The following is a 24,125-nucleotide window of genomic DNA, read 5'->3' as shown; positions in this document are numbered from 1 at the left end:
GTTGTGTATAGATGGGGTTACAGCACACTTGTGGTATTGGCAGGGATACTATTTGACCTTGCCACTGTGGTCTAAATACTTCCACATATTTACCAGTGGGGCTAAGCTACAATGACTTCTGCCTAAGTGCTCTCTTTATTCCAGCTGGCCTCTGTGCTGCTCTGGGTTTCTGTGTCTGCGTCCCAAATGGCACCCTATGCCCTACATAGTGCACTACTTTTCACCAAAGCCCTACGGGCCCTGGGAATAGGGTGTCATTTGGGACGCTGGCTGTGGTCATGTTCAAACCGAATCCTAATGCGCATACATGGAGGACATGCCACAGATTCCCTCATTTGTCATTCCCTCTTAGGTAGATTAGACCAGGAACCAAGCCACAGTCTGACATGGTCAGGTGTGTTGACTTCAGGATAATGTAATATGGTTTTCATCAGGTTAAGTGACATTGTTTGCCATGTTTATTACTTACAAGAGGATGTTGTTTGTTTAATTTCATCAGGGAAACAGGGGCTGTTATGTGTCTTGCAGAAGAGGGTCAGTGGAATGTCTCTACAAGGTGTGTGTGTGTGAGTAATTGCAAGGCTGGTTATGTCCCAGCCCCCCTGTGGTGCTTACTGTGTCGTGGGCCGGGGGAAGCTGAGCAGCTTAAGGGGAGTGGGTAGGGTGCTCAGAGGGGGGGTGCTGTGTCCTCACACTCCTCCTCCTCCCCCGTACTGCTGCTGCTGCCATATTCTCATCATGGATGACTCAGTCCCTATAGACGTGGACGTGGAGACCCTATGGGCCACAGTCCTGTGGTGAGTGTGGACCTAACACACACTTGAGTCTCCACATGATGCTCTCCATGTCCAGCAGGTCTACACACACACACATTAGCATGTTGAGGTGCTTGTCCACTGTGGAAATGACAAACATGTTCCCTATAGGCTGAGGTGCCAACAATATCTCATGTATAATACATCTGTGTGTTATCGTGTGATAAGAATTAGTTTAAGATTACTTGAAAAAACCACGAGTTTGAAGGGTATTGAAATAGCCTCAAGTTACAGTATTTTATTTTTGCCTCTACAGTTGATGAAAGTTGGTAATGAATATGCAAATACAGGACATAAAGATCAACAGTGCAAAGCATTTTATTTAGTCTCAAATACGGCTGTTATGTAATTATGTAAATGTGATTGCTTTTACCTCCCATGTAATACAGTGTGCTCTCTTTAGCAGCGACAGCAGCACAGGTTCTCATTTCAGCTCATAGTCATAGAGCAACAGCCTTTAGCCAAGGCTTTCTCTCTCTCTCTCTCTCTCTCTCTCTCTCTCTCTCTCTCTCGTCTTTTGTATACATAGCTGAAGTGGATGTTTAATCAGTCAAAGTATTTCAAATGGCTCCAGGTTCAGTCATTTATATTAATCTGAAAGCCATTTCAAGCATAATAACGAGCTTCCGATACCTAGCTATCTCACAAGTAAACAAACTCTGCTCCTCGCCTCATCTTCTGCTCCTCACCTTACCATCCTACCTTCAGCAAAATCGCTTCTTGTATGACCTGCTGTCACCAGTTATTTTACAGGTTGTTTTCATCTATGCTGTCTCCATTGACAGCGGGACTGTTGGTGTGTGTGGAATACTAAGTGAAGTGTGTAAGCGCAGAGTGGTTTGTCTCAGAAGTGTGCATGCATTAGAGACACAAAGCAAGCTCTCGGGGCCACAGTGAGCAGGGCCGCTGCTGCTCCTACACCCTGTGATGTGAAGACTGAGTTATCTGACCACTGAGAGTTAGTGAGAGTTCGACTACTAGTGAAAATAACTTCAATAAGGCAAAAGCTCTCTTTCTCTCTTTTTTTCCTGCTTGATGGTGGGAAAAGATCTGTTTGTGGAGATGAGACTGATGAAAAAGAGAGGTTTGATGATTTGAAAGAGCTGGGATTGAGATTGCAGGACGCTATTGCAGCCAGGGGTATTCAGGGGTATCCAGGGGTATTCGGGAATATTCAGGGGTATTCAAGGTCGGCTTGTGGTCCCTAGTACTGCGGCTGCTGGTTTTCTTTTTGATTGGCCTAAGATTCCGTCTAATCACCTGATCGCTCAGGTCTGAATCTGTCCCTGATTATGAGAGGAAGATAACATCAGTGCTGGGCTTCACGGTTGGTAGGGTGGCGAGGTCTGAGCCTGGCTATCCCTGTGGGTTGGTAGGGTGGCGAGGTCTGAGCCTGGCTATCCCTGTGGGTTGGTAGGGTGGCGAGGTCTGAGCCTGGCTATCCCTGTGGGTTGGTAGGGTGGCGAGGTCTGAGCCTGGCTATCCCTGTGGGTTGGTAGGGTGGCGAGGTCTGAGCCTGGCTATCCCTGTGGGTTGGTAGGGTGGCGAGGCCTGAGCCTGGCTATCCCTGTGGGTTGGTAGGGTGGCGAGGCCTGAGCCTGGCTATCCCTATGGGTTGGTAGGTTGGCGAGGTCTGAGCCTGGCTATCCCTGTGGGTTGGTAGGGTGGCGAGGCCTGAGCCTGGCTATCCCTGTGGGTTGGTAGGGTGGCGAGGCCTGAGCCTGGCTATCCCTATTGGTTGGTAGGGTGGCGAGGCCTGAGCCTGGCTATCCCTATTGGTTGGTAGGGTGGCGAGGCCTGAGCCTGGCTATCCCTGTGGGTTGGTAGGGTGGCGAGGCCTGAGCCTGGCTATCCCTGTGGGTTGGTAGGGTGGCGAGGCCTGAGCCTGGCCATCTCAGGACATGAGGGATCAGTGGGTAGTCTGGAGCAACACGTGGTCTCCATCTGCAGCTCACTGGGATGACCCTAACTAACACTTTAATTAATGAGAGCACAATCTCACAGACAGACAGACTGGAAGAGTGGAAACATGCAATAACCCCACAAGCTCTTCTCTCTCTGCCCAATGCAAGAGTAGCGCCACACTCAAAAATGCCCTCACTAACAATGGGCAAGGGATGTTACTATGCATTTAAATTTGTGATTTGATGATTGTTTTCTGATTCATCTAGTCACAATAGAGCCAAACGTAGTTAATATGTCTGCCGTTTCATCCTCAGTGTTTGGTCTGAGGTGCCAAGTCATACCTAGCTGCCGCTGTTTCTGTTTCTATTTTTATTTCAGATGAAGCATACAGAAAGCACTCCAGATTGATTCTCGATTCCCTTTGATGGTTTCTCAGACGTTGCCCTCGCACATTTCCCCCTCCCAGAACCACTCCAGCAGATAAAAGCAGCTTCAAAGCCGCCAGCTTTCTGCTCAAATCTTGTTTTTTTCCACTTATATGTTTTCCATTACTGTGAGAAAAGATTTCAGTTAGATTGGTTGGAAATGTTCTTTCACATTTAGCGTTATCAACTAACTCAAACCTATCACGCTGAAGATCTCAGTGTTCTATTCGTGATCAGCTGAGTTTTCAAAGCAGGGATTGTTCTGTGCTTCGGCTGACGTGCCAGTTCGCAGTTGACAGGATTTTATAATTGTATAGACTCGATCTTAATACGCAAGAACGATACTGACAAACACCAACTGGAGTCTGCCAGTGTATAGTTGAAATAAGGTTCTATCATGTGAATATCTATGTCGCTGAGCTAAGGTGGGGATGATTATATTATGTGAATATCTTTATTGTCCCTAAACTGACACTGGGTGAGGCTTGTGATGATGTGAGGATATGTCCTTGGGTAGACCTCAATAGGGGCATTGTTCCCCTCCTGGAGAAAGGTGAGGCCTGAGAGGATATGGGAGGTACAGTAATGCTCACAATGGGAAGGGGCTCTGAGGAATCAAGCATTTCTAAGGATGAAGCTATTGCTTGCTGTCAGAAACCCCACATTTTAACCAACACCCATAGATGGAATTTAGAGCATGTTAGTGGTGTGGTGCTCATCCCTTGAGCATTGTTTGTACACTTCCTCAAAGATGACCGAAAAGCTCACTATCTAATCATTGTTTTTTGTACATCTTTGCTATGACAGAAACGTCCAATAACAATTGCATTTAATCTGGCTACAATCAATACAACAAGTGTAGACATGATCTGAGTGTTGAGTAAGGCTGCAGGGTTACACTATACAAGACTGAAGTAGTGCCAGACCATCCTCTCAATCTAAACATCTCGAGATCTTGGAACTAAAAGGTTCTATCAGCAAAAATATGATTCTGAGATAATTGGCTTTAAAGTCCCGAACTCCCATTGGTTTGAGTGGTGTCAGCAATTTGTATCTTGTATTCTTTTGAACTTAAAATTAATTGGGGTATTTAGAATACTTGAATCTTTAGAATCTTGCCATAATATGAACTTAGCCCTATTTGGTAAAAGATCATCTTCTGTATACCACCCCTACCTTGTCACAACAAAACTGATTGGACTCAAACGTGTTAAGGAAAAAAATTCCACAAGTTAACTTTTAACAGGGTACACTTGTTAATTGAATTGCATTCCAGGTGACTACCTCAGTAAGCTGGTTGAGAGAATGCAAAGCTGTCATCAAGGCAAAGGGTGGCTACTTTGAAGAATCTCAAATATAAAATATATTTAGATTTGTTTAACACTTTTTGGTTACTACATGATTCCATATGTGTTATTTCATAGTTTTGATGTATTCACTATTATTCTACAATGTAGAAAATAGTAAAATAAAGAAAAACCCTGGAATGAGTAGGTGTGTCCAAACTTTTGACTGGTACTGTAGGTAGAGAACATTGAACATAACAAGGCTATGTTAATTTGGATCAAAATGCAGATAGAACCTTATAGTCCCAAGCTCTCAAACTGTTACAGAAGTGTTATGATTAATTGACTTCTCTGGCTCTGGTCCAGGACCAGGTCTTCACTCAGCTAGGTAAAGACCAAGCTGAATCCTAGCTTCCACTTAAGTAAAATGTTAACTTAATTATGCATTGATGTCAATGGGAGACTAAGTGAAAGTTTGACTTAGTGGAAATTAAGATTCACCTCATGGTCAGAAGTTACTTTCTAATAATGTGAGCCATTTTGCCTCATGGGGAGGAGGAACAGAGCAGCAGAGGTTCAGCAACAGCACATCCTCATGGTGTTTCTGATATTACAGAGAGATCCCATATGAAGATAAAGTGAGGTCTGCTGCCAGAGAGAGCTGTCCTTGCCTGTAGACTAGCTGGCTGGCTGTTGATAGATGGATATGACTGAGTGTTAGTAATGAACGGGGCCTGCTAGCCCGGGGAAGTGTGGTTTATTTCTCTATAATCTTCACTGCTTGCTTATTTTTTCTCCCATGGCACTGGCAGGATGTATTCAGAAGTCAGGGCGATGATAAAATATGATTTTCATCTTCATTTATTCCTGTCATCTGATTCATCTGTTTTATCTGTGTTCCGTGTGTTGTCTGGGTTACGGGTCTGGCCTGTGGACCCAGCCATGAGCCTGTCTGCTGAAGGCTGATTGGCCAGCCTGTCCTGTAGAATGCAGATGACTGGCTTCCTAACTCCTCATTACCTTCCAGTCACATTGTGGTGGCTGGCTGGTTCATTACCATGGTGATTGCAGCAGGCCTTCTTCCTCCCCAGTGCCCAGGTTCTAGAACCAGACTCATTACATTAGAACACTTTTGGCACCAGCAGTGTGTTGTGGGCCTTTTGGTTCAGCTCATCGCCAAACAGGGAAAACATTATTTAAACTTTTGACAACTTTTGTAGTTTTTTTTACTCTATTTTTGTGCTTACGTTTACTGTAAAACAGACTTGTGATTGGCGTTGATAATTGTTCAATGGTGATTTGTTGTTGTCACTTAATTAACAAATGTCTGTGGCCTGAGTTATGTATCCTACTCTCTGAGTCACATTCTCCACCCACTGCATGGTCTGCTCCTGTACTCTTAAAACCTCTCTGGGATAGGCGGGACGCTTGCGTCCCACTTGGCCAATACCCAGGGAAAATGTAGAGCGCCAAATTTAAAAAGAAAATGATATAAAAATCAAACTTTCATTAAATCACACATGTAAGATACCAAATTAAAGCTACACTCGTTGTGAATCCAGCCAACATGTCAGATTTCAAAAAGGCTTTTCGGCGAAAGCATAAGATGCTATTATCTGATGATAGCACAACAGTAAACAAAGAGAGTAGCATATTTCAACACTGCAGACACGACACAAAACGCAGAAATAAAATATAAATCATGCCTTACCTTTGACGAGATTCTTTTGTTGGCACTCCAATATGTCCCATAAACATCACAAATGGTCCTTTTGTTCGATTAATTCCGTCCATATATATCCAAATTGTCCATTTATTTGGCGCGTTTGATCCAGAAAAAAACAGCTTCCAATTTGCGCAACGTCACTACAAATTATCAAAAAAATTACCTCTAAACTTTACCAAAACATTTCAAACTACTTGTGTAATACAACTTAAGGTATTTGTAAACGTTAATAATCGATCAAATTGAAGACGGGTCTATCTGTTTTCAATACAGGAGATCAACAAACTAACGCTACGTTTCTAGTCTTGCGCAACTCTCAAACAGTACACATAACTTTACATTGATTCCAGATGGTAGTACTTCTTCATTCCACAAAGGAATAACCTCAAACAATTTCCAAAGACTGGTGACATCCAGTGGAAGCGGTAGGAACTGAAAACAGGGTGATTAGAAATCTAGTATCCCAATGAAAACTCATTGAACAGACGGTGACCTAAAAAAATAAAAGAAAATTAATGGTTAGTCCTCTGGGTTTTGCCTGCTACATAAGTTCTGTTATACTTACAGACATGATTCAAACAGTTTTAGAAACTTCAGAGTGTTTTCTATCCAAATACTAATAATATGCATATCTTATATTCTGGGGATGAGTAGAAGGAAGTTGAAATTGGGAACGCTATTTATCCAAAAGTGAAAATGCTGCCCCCTATCAGCTGGAATGACTATGCTTTGTGTAACTCACTCCTTGTTCTTATCACTGTGAGCAAAACACATCATTCACAGACCAAGGGTGAAATTGGGATTTTATTGGAGGCGGAACAGCTTCTAAAATGTATTGCTTTTCCATGATAATTTATTTTAAGCCGAACTAACATCTCCTAGAAGCCAAATTGAAGCCAAACTGTCACCCAAACTACCATTGTAGAACTTAGTTGATCTCTGTTCTGTTACCCCCCCAACCAATTTTTTATTTATTTAAGATATCTTTAATTAGTCTGGCCTATATTCTAAAATTAAACAATTTTAGTTCTAGTAATCACCTTTGAGTGTGGACTGTATTATTATGCATACTGGGAAAGAATGTATAGGCCTAGGTGACGTTGTTGATTAATTGATTGTGTCAGGCAGCTTAGAGTTAGCCTACAGTAGTGCATTTGTATTTGATTTTGAATAGCGTAGTAATAGGGAATGTTTTATATTGACTTACCTTCATGTCTTAAAGTATTGATGGACTGTTGTTTCTCTTTTCTTATTTGAGCTGTTCTTGCCATAATATGGACTTGGTTTTTTACCAAATCTTCTGGATACCACCCCTACCTTGTCACAACACAACTGATTGTCTCAAACGCATTAAGAAGGAAAGAAATACCACAAATTAACTTTTAATAATGCACACATGTTAATTGAAATGCATTCCAGGTGACTACCTCATGAAGCTGGTTGAGAGAGTGCCAAGAGTGTGCAAAGCTGTCATCAAGACAAAGGGTGGCTACTTTGAAGAATCTCAAATATAAAATATACACTGCTCAAAAAAATAAAGGGAACACTTAAACAACACAATGTAACTCCAAGTCAATCACACTTCTGTGAAATCAAACTGTCCACTTAGGAAGCAACACTGATTGACAATAAATTTCACATGCTGTTGTGCAAATGGAATAGACAAAAGGTGGAAATTATAGGCAATTAGCAAGACACCCCCAATAAAGGAGTGGTTCTGCAGGTGGTGACCACAGACCACTTCTCAGTTCCTATGCTTCCTGGCTGATGTTTTGGTCACTTTTGAATGCTGGCGGTGCTCTCACTCTAGTGGTAGCACGAGACGGAGTCTACAACCCACACAAGTGGCTCAGGTAGTGCAGCTCATCCAGGATGGCACATCAATGCGAGCTGTGGCAAGAAGGTTTGCTGTGTCTGTCAGCGTAGTGTCCAGAGCATGGAGGCGCTACCAGGAGACAGGCCAGTACATCAGGAGACGTGGAGGAGGCCGTAGGAGGGCAACAACCCAGCAGTAGGACCGCTACCTCCGCCTTTGAGCAGGAGGAGCACTGCCAGAGCCCTGCAAAATGACCTCCAGCAGGCCACAAATGTGCATGAGTCAGCATATGGTCTCACAAGGGCTCTGAGGATCTCATCTCGGTACCTAATGGCAGTCAGGCTACCTCTGGCGAGCACATGGAGGGCTGTGCGGCCCCACAAAGAAATGCCACCCCACACCATGACTGACCCACCGCCAAACCGGTCATGCTGGAGGATGTTGCAGGCAGCAGAACGTTCTCCACGGCGTCTCCAGACTCTGTCACGTCTGTCACATGTGCTCATGTGCTCAGTGTGAACCTGCTTTCATCTGTGAAGAGCACAGGGCGCCAGTGGCGAATTTGCCAATCTTGGTGTTCTCTGGCAAATGCCAAACATCCTGCACGGTGTTGGGCTGTAAGCACAACCCCCACCTGTGGATGTCGGGCCCTCATACCACCCTCATGGAGTCTGTTTCCGAACGTTTGAGCAGACACATGCACATTTGTGACCTGCTGGAGGTCATTTTGCAGGGCTCTGGCAGTGCTCCTCCTGCTCAAAGGCGGAGGTAGCGGTCCTGCTGCTGGGTTGTTGCCCTCCTACGGCCTCCTCCACGTCTCCTGATGTACTGGGCTGTCTCCTGGTAGCGCCTCCATGCTCTGGACACTACGCTGACAGACACAGCAAACCTTCTTGCCACAGCTCGCATTGATGTGCCATCCTGGATGAGCTGCACTACCTGAGCCACTTGTGTGGGTTGTAGACTCCGTCTCATGCTACCACTAGAGTGAGAGCACCGCCAGCATTCAAAAGTGACCAAAACATCAGCCAGGAAGCATAGGAACTGAGAAGTGGTCTGTGGTCACCACCTGCAGAATCACTCCTTTATTGGGGGTGTCTTGCTAATTGCCTATAATTTCCACCTTTTGTCTATTCCATTTGCACAACAGCATGTGAAATGTATTGTCAATCAGTGTTGCTTCCTAAGTGGACAGTTTGATTTCACAGAACTGTGATTGACTTGGAGTTACATTGTGTTGTTTAAGTGTTCCCTTTATTTTTTTGAGCAGTGTGTTTTGATTAACACTTTTTTTGGTTACTACATGATTCCATATGTGTTATTTCATAGTTTTCATGTCTTCGCTATTATTCTACAATGTAGAACATAGTAAAACTAAAGAAAACCCTGGAATGAGTAGGTGTGTCACAACTTTTGACTGGTACTGTATTAGTAAAGACAATATTACATTGAGAATAGTCTGATGGATGATAATATGATCACTTGATGAGAGAACAGCTGTGCAGCCTGAGGCAAGGAACAGTGTGCAAGCTTTTTTGCGATGTTCTCAAATTATTAATAGCCTATAGTCACATCATGCAGCCCAAATACTGTATGTTCTGATTTCTAAGACATTCTAAGGTTTGTATCATTAGCAACTAAAGTTACCAAATAACTCTAGGTCTAGCGTACCCTATAGGATCTGTTTGAAATGATCACTTTTACACTCAACATAGCCTTCATATGCGCAGCCACTCCAGAATGGGAAAAATATCCTTTCTATTTCATTCAGCGAAGTTCAATTATATTCTTCTTACTATAAAATCATATAATATAACATAGTAACATGGGACTTATAAGCATATCTTGTCTGCTAAATGAACAAGCCTTCAGCCTATGGCATGCCGCATAGCCAGATAGCCTAACATACAGTACGTAGGCCGACTCATATTCTGTTAATCTGAAATACATTTTATTTTCTTTAGACCTAAAATAAATAATGGTTTCATTGTTATGGTGTATATTAAATTCATTTATTAGACTTGTTAAAATGTAGATGTTCCAAAGGCACATCAGCAGCTCGTATGTGTGGAGGACTGAAGCTGCTAAATGTGTTTATGTTAATTAACGCAAAATTACCATGAGACAGGCAGACTTTTGCATGACAATAACCGGCTGACAAAATTTCATGACCGCCACAGCCCTAGCATCAAACACACCAACACCATGGACAGTGAGTTAAAGCCCCTGGCTATGTATGTACAGTGCATTCGGAAAGTATTCAGACCGCTTGATTTTTTTCAACATTTTGTTACGTTACAGCCTTATTCTAAAATGGATGAAATATTTGTTTTCACTATTTAATCTACACACAATACTCCATAATGACAAAGCAAAAACAGGTTTATAGATTTTTTGGCAAAAAATTTACTATATTTTTAAATATCACTTTTACAAAAGTATTCAGACCCTTTACTCTACTTTTTTGAAGCACCTTTGGCAGGGATTACAGCCTTGAGTCTTCGGTATGACGCTACAAGCTTGGCACACCTGTATTTTGGGAGTTTCTCCCATTCTTATCTTTATTTAGCCTTTATTTAACTAGGCAAGTCAGTTCTACAAATTCTTATTCTCTGCAGATCCTCTCAAGCTCTGTCAGGTTGGATGGTGAGCTTCGTTGCACAGCTATTTTCAGGTCTCCCCAGAGATGTTCGATGGGGTTGAAGTCCGATCTGGTCCGATCGGGTTGAAGTCCGATCCGGCCCAGCTCAGGTTTTCATCAATGATCTCTCTGTACTTTGCTTCATTCATCTTTCCCTCGATCCTAACTAGTCTCCTAGTCCCTGCCGCTGAAAAACATCCCCACAGCATGATGCTCCACCACCATGCTTCACCGTAGGGATGGAGCCTGGTTTCCTCCAGACATGACACTTTGCATTTAGGACAAAGAGTTCAATCTTGGTTTCATCAGACCAGAGAATCTTGTTTCTCATGGTCTGAGAGTCATTTAGGTGCCAAGCGGGCTGTCATGTGCCTTTTACTGAGGAGTGGCTTCTGTCTGGCCATTCTACCATAAAGGCCTGATTGGTGGAGCGCTGCAGAGATGGTTGTCCTTCTGGAAGGTTCTCCCATCTCCACAGAGGAACTGTAGAGCTCTGTCAGAGTGACCATCGGGTTCTTGGCCACCTCCCTGACCAAGGCCCTTCTCCCCCGATTGCCCAGTTTGGCCGTGCGGCCAGCTCTAGGAAGAGTCTTGATGGTTCCAAACTTCTTCCATTTAAGAATGATGGAGGCCACTTTGTTCTTAGGGACCTTCAATACTGCAGACATTTTTTGGTACCTTTCCCCAGATCTGTGTCTCAACACAATCCTGTCTCGGAGCTCTAAGGAACAATTCCTTCAACCTCGTGGCTTGATTTTTGCTCTGACATGCACTGTCAACTGTGGGACCTTATATAGACAGGTGTGTGCCTTTCCTAGTCATGTCCAATCAATTGAATTTAGCACAGGCGGACTCCAATCAAGTTGTAGAAACATCTCAAGGATGATCAATGGAAACAGGATGCACCTGAGCTCAATTTCGAGTCTCAAAGCAAAAGGTCTGAATACTTATGTAAATAAGGTATTTCTGTTTTTTATTTGTAATAAATGTGCTAAAATTTCTAAAAACCTGTTTTCACTTCGTCATTATGGGGTATTGTGTGTAGATTGAGGATTTTTTTTTATTCAATCCATTTTAGAATAAGGCTGTAATGAAATGTGGAAAAAGTCAAGGGGTTTGAATATTTTCCGAATGCGCTTTGTGTGTGTGTGTTTCTAAATTCAGCAAAAAAAGAAACGTCCCTTTTTCAGGACCCTGTCTTTAAAATATAATTCTTAAAAATCCAAATAACTTCACAGATCTTCATTGTAAAGGGTTTAAACACTGTTTCCCATGCTTGTTCAATGAACCATAAACAATTAATGAACATGCACCTGTGGAACGCTCGTTAAGTCACTAACAGCTTACAGACGGTAGGCAATTACGGTCACAGTTATGAAAACTTAGGACACTAAAGAGGCCTTTCTACTGACTCTGAAAAACTCCAAAATAAATATGCCCAGGGTCCCTGCTCATCTGCGTGAACGTGCCTTAGGCATGCTGCAAGGAGGCATGAGGACAGCAGATGTGGCCAGGGCAATAAATTGCAATGTCCGTACTGTGCGACGCCGAAGTCAGCGCTACAGGGAGACAGGACGGACAGCTGATAATCTTCGCAGTGGCAGACCACGTGTAACAACATCTGCACAGGATCGGTACATCCAAACATCACACCTGCGGGACTGGTACAGGATGGCAACAACAACTACCCGAGTTACACCAGGAACGCACAATCCCTCCATCAGTGCTCAGACTGTCCGCAATAGGCTGAGAGAGGCTGGACTGAGGGCTTGTAGGCCTGTTGTATAAGGCAGGTCCTCACCAGACATCACCGGCAACAACGTCGCCTATGGGCACAAACCCACCATCGCTGGACCAGACAGGACTAGCAAAAAGTGCTCTTCACTGACGAGTCGCGGTTTTGTCTCACCAGGGGTGATGGTCGGATTCGCGTTTATCGCCGAAGGAATAAGCTTTACACAGGCAATCTCAATGCTGTGCGTTACAGGGAAGACATCCTCCTCCCTCATGTGCTACCTTTCCTGCAGGCTCATCCTGACATGACCCTCCAGCATGACAATGCCACCAGCCATACTGCTTGTTCTGTGCGTGATTTCCTGCAAGACAGGAATGTCAGTGTTCTGCCATGGCCAGCGATGAGCCCGGATCTCAATTCCATAGAGCACGTCTGGGACCTGTTGGATTGGAGGGCTAGGGCTAGGGCCATTCCCCCCATAAATGACCGGGAACTTGCAGGTGCCTTGGTGGAAGAGTGGGGTAACATCTCACAGCAAGAACTGGCAAATCTGGTGCAGTCCATGCGGAGGAGATGCACTGCAGTACTTAATGCAGCTGGTGGCCACACCGGATACTGACTGTTACTTTTGATTTTGGCCCTCCCTTTGTTCAGGGACACATCATTCCATTTCTGTTAGTCACATGTCTGTGGAACTTGTTCAGTTTATGTCTCAGTTGTTGAATCTTGTTATGTTCATACAAATATTTACACGTTAAGTTTGCTGAAAATAAACGCAGTTGACAGTGAGAGGACGTGTCTTTTTTGCTGAATTTATGTATGTATGTATGTACAGTTGAAGTCGGAAGTTTACATCCACTTAGGTTGTAGTCATTAAAACTCGTTTTTCAACCACTCCACAAATTTCTTGTTAACAAACTATAGTTTTGGCAAGTCGGTTAGGACATCTACTTTATGCATGACACAAGTAATTTTTCCAACAATTGTTTACAGACAAATTATTTCACTTCTATTTCACTGTATAACAATTCCAGTGGGTCAGAAGTTTAAATACACTAGTTGACTGTGCCTTTGAACAGCTTGGAAAATTCCAGAAAATGATGTCATGGCTTTAGAAGCTTCTGATAAATAATGTCAATTAGCCTGAGTCAATTGGAGGTGTACCCGTGGATGTATTTCAAGGCCTCTTTGCTTGACATCGTGGGAAAATCAAAAGAAATCAGCCAAGACCTCAGAAAAAAATTGTAGACCTCCACAAGTCTGGGTCATCCTTGGGAGCAATTTCCAAACGCCTGAAGGTACCACGTTCATCTGTGCAAACAATAGTATGCAAGTATAAACACCATGGGACCACGCAGCCGTCATACCGCTCAGGAAGGAGAAGCGTTCTGTCTCATAGAGATGAATGTACTTTGGTGCGAAAAGTGCAAATCAATCCCAGAACAACAGCAAAGGACCTTGTGAAGATGCTGGAGGAAACAGGTACAAAAGTATCTATATCCACAGTAAAACGAGTCCTATATTGACATAACCTGAAAGGCTGTTCAGCAAGGAAGAAGCCACTGCTCCAAAACCTCCATAAAAAAGCCAGACTACGGTTTGCAACCGCACATGGGGACAAAGATCGTACTTTTTGGAGAAATGTCCTCTGGTCTGATGAAACAAAAATATAACTGTTTGGCCATAATGACCATTGTTATGTTTGGAGGAAAAAGGGGGAGGCTTGCAAGCCGAAGAACACCATCCCAACCGTGAAGCACAGGGTTGGCAGCATCATGTTGTGGGGGTGTTTTGCTGCAGGTGGGACTGGTGCACTTCACAAAATAGATGGCCTCATGAGGAAGGAAAATTATGTGGATATATTGAAGCAACATCTCAAGACATCAGTCAGGAAGTTAAAGCTTGGTCACAAATGGGTATCCAAATGGACAATGACCCCAAGCATACTTCCAAAGTTGTGGCAAAAAGGACAACGAAGTTAAGGCATTGGAGTGGCCATCACAAAGCTCTGACCTCAATCCCATAGAAAATTTGTGGGCAGAACTGAAAAAGCGCGTGCGAGCAAGGAGGCCTGCAAACCTGACACCGTTACACCAGCTCTGTCAGGAGGAATGGGCCAAAATTCACCCAACTTATTGTGGGAAGCTTGTGGAAGGCTACCCAAAATGTTTGACCCAAGTTAAACAATTTAAAGGCGATGCTACCAAATACTAATTAAGTGGATGTAAACTTCTGACCCACTGGGAATGTGATGAAAGAAATAAAAGCTGAAATAAATCATTCTCTCTTCTATTATTCTGACATTTCACATTCTTAAAATAAAGTGGTGATCCTAACTGACCTAAAACAGGGAATTTTTCTAGGATTAAATGTCAGGAATTGTGAAAAACTCAGTTTAAATGTATTTGGCTAAGGTGTATGTAAACTTCCGACTTCAACTGTAGGTAGGTAGGTAGGTAGGTAGGTAGGTAGGTAGGTATAATACTGGCTGTTTTTCTACTTGGCAAGTGGGATTATTAGGTGAAAGCAGTGCAGATTCGCGCAGTGGACTGTACTCCTATAGGATTTTCTCTCCCTTCACTACCTTCTTGGTATTACCCACATGATATAGCTTTGATTTGCCATACTCACAGAAGCTGTGGCAACAGACTACCCACATGGGCACTGATACAGGTGGTGTTTCTGGTCCCTGTTACTGGTTGACTGGCCCTCCTCCAGAGCAGAGGCTGGTTGACTGGCCCTCCTCCAGAGCAGAGGCTGGTTGACTGGCCCTCCTCCAGAGCAGAGGCTGGTTGACTGGCCCTCCTCCAGAGCAGAGGCTGGTTGACTGGCCCTCCTCCAGAGCAGAGGCTGGTTGACTGGCCCTCCTCCAGAGCAGAGGCTGGTTGACTGGCCCTCCTCTAGAGCAGAGGCTGGGTTCTGGGGATCACTTAGTCACCATGCTCCCCCAGGCCTGCTAGCACAGCATCCCATTCTCCTACCTACAGTACACACTCCACTGTGAATAATTGAACAGAGCAGAGGGGGAAGGAAGAGGCAAAATGGAGAGAGGATCACCTCCATTAACAGATGCCAGGAAATCGGTGCTCTGTGTGTGCGTGCGTGTGTGTGCATATAGTCTGTTTGCACTGTGTGTGTGTGTAAAGCAGTAACACTGATTGAGCGGGCATGATCAAAGAAGGGTGGTTCCTCGAAACCGCTGCCTCTTCCCCATGAGACATTTAATTTATTCATGTTGTGTACACTAACACCGCTCCCTCATTTAGACCAACAGAAAGCTCTGTCTGTCTCTGTCTGTCTCTGTCTGTCTCTGTCTGTCTCTGTCTGTCTCTGTCTGTCTCTGTCTGTCTCTGTCTGTCTTGTCTTGTCTTGTCTTGTCTTGTATGTATGTACACTTAACCACCCTGCATTGTGGGTCTCTAGAAGGAGACCCTGCAGGGGCGATGAGGCATAGAGACCTTTTTTGGGCTCATACAATGTCTTGACATTTCTACCTACGGATCCAATTCAAATTATGTGATGATAAATAAGCCTGTGGATAAGATCAAGCTTGACACACAAAATGTCTTAGTGATTCTGTTTAACTCCTGGACTAGGTTTTCCAGAACTCCCAGTAGGTGTATTCACAGATTTTGTGCGTATTCCCTCCTGATGCCAGGAATCTTTCAACCAGGATTTAGTGAGATAGTGTGTACTATCCACAGTGGTAACACACTGCCTATGCGAGCTGTCTGTCGGTCTCCATGCCCGGTCTGTCTGCAACTCCCTCTCTAATTCCAGGAAATGTTAGACATTGTAATATAGCTCAGCCCTGCACCCAGGTATAGCCCTTTCCTCATGTGTCATCATCTCTCATTGACTTTTATATCTGAGGCTGAGAGAAGATCTGGTCTCTTCCATGTATGGCTGATGATGCCATTGTTAATATTTCTGAATCTCAAGAGGCGAAGAAGCAATTCCAGGTTTACACCGTGTCCTCCTTTTTGCATAGTTTTCCCATTTGCGCAGGATTAAAGATACTGAAAATCTTGTTTCCGCTGATGACTGTGTTTATGTGTGTGTGTGTGTGAGGTGGTGTGTGTGGTAGAGGTGATGATTGTGGGTATGGAGGAGGAGGGGGGTGCAGCAGTAACCTATTTGCATCTCCCCTCCATCCCTTCACTTGTTATGTTTGCTGACAATAAACGCAGTTGACAGTGAGAGGACGTTTCTTTTTTTGCTGAATTTATGTAGGTGCATATGTGCGCATCCAATTGTGCAATTGTGTGTCATTCATTGTGTGCCTTCTATCTCTGAATCTTCAGATATCACTATGTATGAATGAACTATGAATGGAGTTTCCTAACTGCTGTCCTCTCTTCTCTCCAGGTGCCCCTGGCTGACCAACACGATCTCCCCCGCCGTGCCTCTCTACAATGGCGTCGTCTTCCTATTTGTGCTGGCCAACTTCAGCATGGCTACCTTCATGGACCCTGGAGTCTTCCCAAAAGGTCAGTTCCCTTTTACTACTGAAAGTGTCTGTATGAGATGAATGGGTCTCTCTCTCTCTTTATGTCTGTCTGTCTCTCACTCTCTCTCTCTGTCTGGGTCTTTTCAGTACCCATTAGCCCACAACTCCTGTTTTAGCTAATAACTGGGCCTCTCTGCACCATGCTATGCATGACTTACAGGCCTGTGACCAGGCTACCAAGCCCTGGTTGAGGTTACGAGTCCCACTGCTGCTGCCTTAGAAAAAATACTGGCAGTACTTGATGTTAGTCAGCTGTTAGTAACGGTAAAGAAAGGGAAACACTGTGTGTGTGTCATCCACTCCTGGGGGATGTTTAGTAATGATCGTTGAATGTGGCCCATTTACACCTTATGGTTGTAACATGCTTGTAACATAATAAGCTCCGGACTTTAAGAACTACTTGTCCCCCCATAAACAGGTAATAATCGTTACAGCACATATGACACAGCCAGGTTCATGTATCTTCCTGAAGTGGTCTCTCCTTACTGTGGTTGTTGTAGAGATGGAGTGGAGAGCTGCAGTAGTTTTATAGTTTTACGTTGCTGTAGTTTTATAGAGAGAGAGTGTTATAGAGGGAAACACATGCCCACTATATTGAGATGCCTGTGGCCACATGGATAATCCTACTGCTCCTGCCTCCACAGACTGTATCTGTGTGGGGAGAAACAAACTGCAGTTAAATCCCTGCTTCTAAGAGTGGTATGGCCTCAGGGGTATATTTCGTAGATCCTACCCTGTCAATACAATCCTCATGAGCTGTCATCGCTGCTGTAGAGAGCTAGGCTGTATCTGACAGTTTATTCCTTTCTCTTCAATTGGTGTAAATCTGTGTATGACGTACAGTACCAGTCAAAAGTATGGACACACCTACTCATTCCAGGGTTTTTCTTTATTTTTACTATTTTCTACATTGTAGAATAATAGTGAAGACATAAACTATGAAATAACACATATGGAATCATGTAGTAACCAAAAAAGTGTTAAACAATTGTTGTTCTACAATGTAGAAAATAGTAAAAATAAAGAAAAACCCTTGAATGAGTAGGTGTGTCCATACTTTTACTGGTACTGTATGTACAGTGAATGTGACTACCAGGTTCAAATGTAAAGGCTTCTATTGTTCTGTAATGTAAAGCCTTGAAATGTAAAGGCGTATATTGTCTATTGGATGATAAAGCCTCTCATCAATTTGTCTGCTGAGGATTGTTTTTAAAGAGCAGACTGCAGGGGAGATGTTTACATTCAGTATCCCAGTTGGTTACCTTTTAAATCTATTTGAAGAGTCTGAAAACTCATAACAATTGTGAAGTCTCTCAGTAGGATTGTGTGTGTGTGTGTGTGTGTGTGTGGTTGTTCCAAGTGTACGAATCCCATGACGATCATCCTTCAGGTTGAATGGGCTTTTTGATGAACCGGAAGACATCACATTTTATTTCCTATCTTGCTCCAGAGCAATACACTTTACATAGAAATATTGTCAAGTGGCCCATTGTGCAAAGATCTACAAAAACTCTGGAAATGTACCCGTTCAGAAAGAGAGTGGCAGTCCAATGAGTAGGGTGTGCAGTTGATGTGATATTTTTTTTTGTCATCCATCCAAATGCAGGCCCTCTGGGCTTTAACCATTACTGTGTAATGGTTAAACACATCTAACCAACCCTTACACTCAAACTTACTTCTGTGTGTGTGTATGTATGTATGTCAAATCAAATCAAATCAAATCAAATTTTATTAGTCACATACACATGGTTAGCAGATGTTAATGCGAGTGTAGCGAAATGCTTGTGCTTCTAGTTCCGACAATGCAGTAATAACCAACAAGTAATCTAACCTAACAATTCCACAACTACTACCTTATACACACACACAAGTGTAAAGGGATAAAGAATATGTACATAAAGATATATGAATGAGTGGTGGTACAGAACGGCATGGCAAGATGCAGTAGATGGTATAGAGTACGGTATATACATATGAGATGAGTACTGTAGGGTATGTAAACATAAAGTGGCATAGTTTAAAGTGGCTAGTGGTACATGTATTACATAAAGATGGCAAGATGCAGTAGATGATATAGAGTACAGTATATACATATGAGATGGGTAATGTAGGGTATGTAAACATTATATTAAGTGGCATTGTTTAAAGTGGCTAGTGGTACATTTTTACATAATTTCCATCAATTCCCATTTTTAAAGTGGCTGGAGTTGAGTCAGTATGTTGGCAGCGGCCGCTAAATGTTAGTGGTGGCTGTTTAACAGTCTGATGGCCTTGAGATAGAAGCTGTTTTTCAGTCTCTCGGTCCCTGCTTTGATGCACCTGTACTGACCTCGCCTTCTGGATGATAGCGGGGTGAACAGGCAGTGGCTTGGGTGGTTGTTGTCCTTGATGATCTTTATGGCCTTCCTGTGACATCGGGTGGTGTAGGTGTCCTGGAGGGCAGGTAGTTTGCCCCCGGTGATGCGTTCTGCAGACCTCACTACCCTCTGGAGAGCCTTACGGTTGTGGGCGGAGCAGTTGCCGTACCAGGCGGTGATACAGCCCGACAGGATGCTCTCGATTGTGCATCTGTAGAAGTTTGTGAGTGCTTTTGGTGACAAGCCGAATTTCTTCAGCCTCCTGAGGTTGAAGAGGCGCTGCTGCGCCTTCTTCACAACGCTGTCTGTGTGGGTGGACCAATTCAGTTTGTCCGTGATGTGTACACCGAGGAACTTAAAACTTTCCACCTTCTCCACTACTGACCCGTCGATGTGGATAGGGGGGTGCTCCCTCTGCTGTTTCCTGAAGTCCACAATCATCTCCTTTGTTTTGTTGACGTTGAGTGTGAGGTTATTTTCCTGACACCACACTCCGAGGGCCCTCACCTCCTCCCTGTGGGCCGTCTCGTCGTTGTTGGTAATCAAGCCTACCACTGTAGTGTCATCCGCAAACTTGATGATTGAGTTGGATGCGTGCATGGCCACGCAGTCGTGGGTGAACAGGGAGTACAGGAGAGGGCTCAGAACGCACCCTTGTGGGGCCCCAGTGTTGAGGATCAGCGGGGTGGAGATGTTGTTACCTACCCTCACCACCTGGGGGCGGCCCGTCAGGAAGTCCAGGACCCAGTTGCACAGGGCGGGGTCGAGACCCAGGGTCTCGAGCTTGATGACGAGTTTGGAGGGTACTATGGTGTTAAATGCTGAGCTGTAATCGATGAACAGCATTCTCACATGGGTATTCCTCTTGTCCAGATGGGTTAGGGCAGTGTGCAGTGTGGTTGCGATTGCGTCGTCTGTGGACCTATTGGGTCGGTAAGCAAATTGGAGTGGGTCTAGGGTGTCCGGTAGGGTGGAGGTGATATGGTCCTTGACTAGTCTCTCAAAGCACTTCATGATGACGGAAGTGAGTGCTACGGGGCGGTAGTCGTTTAGCTCAGTTACCTTAGCTTTCTTGGGAACAGGAACAATGGTGGCCCTCTTGAAGCATGTGGGAACAGCAGACTGGGATAAGGATTGATTGAATATGTCCGTAAACACACCAGCCAGCTGGTCTGCGCATGCTCTGAGGACGCGGCTGGGAATGCCGTCTGGGCCTGCAGCCTTGCGAGGGTTAACACGTTTAAATGTTTTACTCACCTCGGCTGCAGTGAAGGAGAGCCCGCAGGTTTTGGTAGGGGGCCGTGTCAGTGGCACTGTATTGTCCTCAAAGCGGGCAAAAAAGTTGTTTAGCCTGTCTGGGAGCAAGACATCCTGGTCCGCGACGGGGCTGGTTTTCTTTTTGTAATCCGTGATTGACTGTAGACCCTGCCACATACCTCTTGTGTCTGAGCTGTTGAATTGCGACTCGATTTTGTCTCTGTACTGGGACTTAGCCTGTTTGATTGCCTTGCGGAGAGAATAGCTACACTGTTTGTATTCGGTCATGCTTCCGGTCACCTTGCCCTGGTTAAAAGCAGTGGTTCGCGCTTTCAGTTTCACGCGAATGCTGCCGTCAATCCACGGTTTCTGGTTTGGGAATGTTTTAATCGTTGCTGTGGGTACGACATCGTCAATGCACTTCCTAATGAACTCGCTCACCGAATCAGCATATTCGTCAATATTGTTGTTGGACGCAATGCGGAACATATTCCAATCCGCGTGATCGAAGCAGTCTTGAAGCGTGGATTCAGATTGGTCGGACCAGCGTTGAACAGACCTGAGCGCGGGAGCTTGTTGTTTTAGTTTCTGTTTGTAGGCTGGAATCAACAAAATGGAGTCGTGGTCAGCTTTTCCGAAAGGGGGGCGGGGGAGGGCCTTATATGCGTCGCGGAAATTAGTATAACAATGATCTAGGGTTTTTCCAGCCCTGGTAGCACAATCGATATGCTGATAGAATTTAGGGAGTTTTGTTTTTAGATTAGCCTTGTTAAAATCCCCAGCTACGATGAATGCAGCCTCAGGGTGTGTGGTTTCCAGTTTACAAAGAGTCAGATAAAGTTCGTTCAGGGCCATCGATGTGTCTGCTTGGGGGGGAATATATACGGCTGTGATTATGATTGAAGAGAATTCCCTTGGTAGATAATGCGGTCGACATTTGATTGTGAGGAGTTCTAGATCAGGTGAACAGAATGACTTGAGTTCCTGTGTGTTGTTATGATGATGATCACCACGTCTCGTTAATCATAAGGCATACCCCCCCGCCCCTCTTCTTACCAGAAAGATGTTTGTTTCTGTCGGCGCGATGCATGAAGAAACCAGCTGGCTGCACCGACTCCGTTAGCGTCACTTGAGTTAGCCATGTTTCCGTGAAGCAGAGCACGTTGCAATCCCTGATGTCTCTCTGGAATGCTACCCGTGCTCGGATTTCATCAACCTTATTGTCAAGAGACTGGACATTGGCGAGTAGTATGCTAGGGAGTGGAGCGCGATGTGCCCGTCTCCGAAGCCTGACCACGAGACCGCCTCGTTTGCCCCTTTTACGGCGTCGCACAGGGTCGCCGGCTGGGATCAGATCCATTGTATTGGGTGGAAGGCAAAACACTGGATCCGTTTCGGGAAAGTCATATTCCTGGTAGGAACGATGATGAGTTGACGTTAATCGTATATTCAGTAGTTCCTCCCGACTGTATGTAATGAAACCTAAGATTACCTGGGGTACCGATGTAAGAAATAACACATAAAAAAACAAAATACTGCATATTTTCCAAGGAACGCGAAGCGAGGCGGCCATCTCTTTTCGGCGCCGGAAGTAGATAGTTATAGTATATCGTGTGTGTGTGTGTGTGTGTGTATGTATGTATACACACACACACACACACACACACACACATACACACACACACACACACACACACACACACACACACACATGATATACTATTGATTCCACTGCCCACTTTATATTTGTAAATCCAGTCCATTATTACGATGCATACTACCTATTCTATCACTTCTTCTACTTGTTATTTTTTACTTGACTCTTTTCATTGTTATTATTGATTAATGTTCTGCATTGTTGAGGGAGCTAGCACCTTTTATACCTGCTGTAAACTGTGTATGTGACATGCATTTAATTTAGATTTGATGCCAAAGATGTGGGCTACAAAATGCATATTGTTTATAAAATGTAAATTTGTACAGACAGCTAACCATGGGAGTTAGCTTAATTTAAGTCTACCTCCTGTTGCCCCTGTCAAATGCAATCATAAATCAGATTGTGTGTGTGTGTGTGTGTGTGTGTGTGTGTGTGTGTGTGTGTGTGTGTGTGTGTGTGTGTGTGTGTGTGTGTGTGTGTGTGTGTGTGTGTGTGTGTGTGTGTGTGTGTGTGTGTGTGTGTGTGTGTGTGTGTGTGTGTGTGTGTGTGTGTGTGTGTGTACTTGCCTGCTAACGTGATCTCTCCCCTTGTGACAGCGGATGAGGATGAGGACAAGGACGATGATTTCCGGGCACCTCTCTACAAGAATGTAGAGATTAAAGGAATTCAGGTCCGGATGAAATGGTGTGCCACCTGTCACTTCTACAGACCGCCCCGCTGCTCTCACTGCAGTGTGTGTGACAACTGTGTGGAGGTAAGACTGACACAGACTGACACACACAGACTGACACACTGACACTGACACAGACAGACACAGACCGACAGACACCACACTCTAGCTCATTTGTCAGCCGTTGACATTTCAATGTGGTGTTAGACTTGTTTCTATATGTGACCTCTACAGTTGACTGATGGTATGTGTTCACAGATAAGACCTGTCCATATACTGTGAACAATTATGTGGATTGCAATCATGTTTTACACCACATCCAAGCAACATTCAGTAAAACAGAAGATTGGTTTCATAACTTTGTTTTTCCCATTTGAAGCCCCACTCTCCAGCTGTGTTGCTCTCCCAGTAGCCTACTGATGCGGCTGTGCCTACCGCTCTTTCATATACAGTCTATCTCTCCATGAAAGAGTTGAAATCTGACTTTGAACTGAAGGTTGTGAGGCAGCCTCCTATATTTCAGTCAAACTACTTACACTGGTTCTGTGTTCTTCAGTAGACCCTCAACCACAATCAAAAACAAAGTCAGCTAAAGTACAGTAGATGTTTCTAAAAACTCTAGAAATCTGAGTTATGCAATCAGAGATGATGGAATTGATTGAAACATCTCTGTGGAGTGTGTGAATACACTGAAGAGCTTTTATCATGTAGTATGATCCTGTTAATCTCCACTCTACCCTATGACCATCTCCTAACACCCATCCACCTCTCTCTGTCCCTTCCCAGGACTTTGACCAGCACTGCCCTGGGGTGAACAACTGTATCTCTCCACCATCCTAAACACCCATCTCTCACTCTCTCCTCAGGACTTTGACCACCACTGCCCCTGGGTGAACAACTGTATCGGGCGTAGGAACTACCGTTACTTCTTCCTGTTCCTGCTGTCGCTAAGCATCCACATGGTGGGCGTGTTCTCCTTCGGCCTGCTGTTCGTGCTGCACCACATGGAGCAGCTGGGCACGTTGTACACCACCGTCACGTATCCTTCCACACTGACGCCAGCCGGATCTCATTTCACCTTCTATTGTATCAAAACTAGGGCCTTTTGTGTTCTGTTCTGAAGGCCCTGGGGAAAAGTGTGTCTGATCATTAAAATGGACCACCAGAATGGACCCCCCTCATTTTCTATGGGTTGACAATCACATCCTTGCGGGTGGATTGTGATAATGTTTGATTGTTGTACAGAGAAAATAAAATAGTTGTCTGAATGGCTCCGTGGCAGCCATACAGTCGTTGGTGGCAGTGGAGGTTGGCTTGCAGCTGCT

The 24,125-nt window shown here is 44.4% G+C and overlaps 1 protein-coding gene across 2 annotated transcripts in view; it reads left to right on the top strand.

The window, feature by feature from the left end:
- LOC139545901 (palmitoyltransferase ZDHHC8B-like) overlaps window positions 1-24,125 on the top strand; it is a 123,239-nt gene that overhangs the window by 79,738 nt on the left and 19,376 nt on the right. For both annotated transcript variants that reach the window (XM_071354110.1, XM_071354109.1), the window contains exons 2-4: window positions 16,718-16,839; window positions 22,727-22,884; window positions 23,667-23,839. In XM_071354110.1, coding sequence (XP_071210211.1) covers window positions 16,718-16,839; window positions 22,727-22,884; window positions 23,667-23,839 — 453 coding nt within the window. The remainder of the gene's footprint in view (window positions 1-16,717; window positions 16,840-22,726; window positions 22,885-23,666; window positions 23,840-24,125) is intronic.

Source organism: Salvelinus alpinus, chromosome 19, assembly GCF_045679555.1.
Source record: "Salvelinus alpinus chromosome 19, SLU_Salpinus.1, whole genome shotgun sequence".
Classification (NCBI taxonomy): Eukaryota; Metazoa; Chordata; class Actinopteri; order Salmoniformes; family Salmonidae; genus Salvelinus; species Salvelinus alpinus.
The sequence above is the reverse complement of the archived record's forward strand: the minus strand, read 5'-3'. Positions and strand labels throughout refer to the sequence as shown.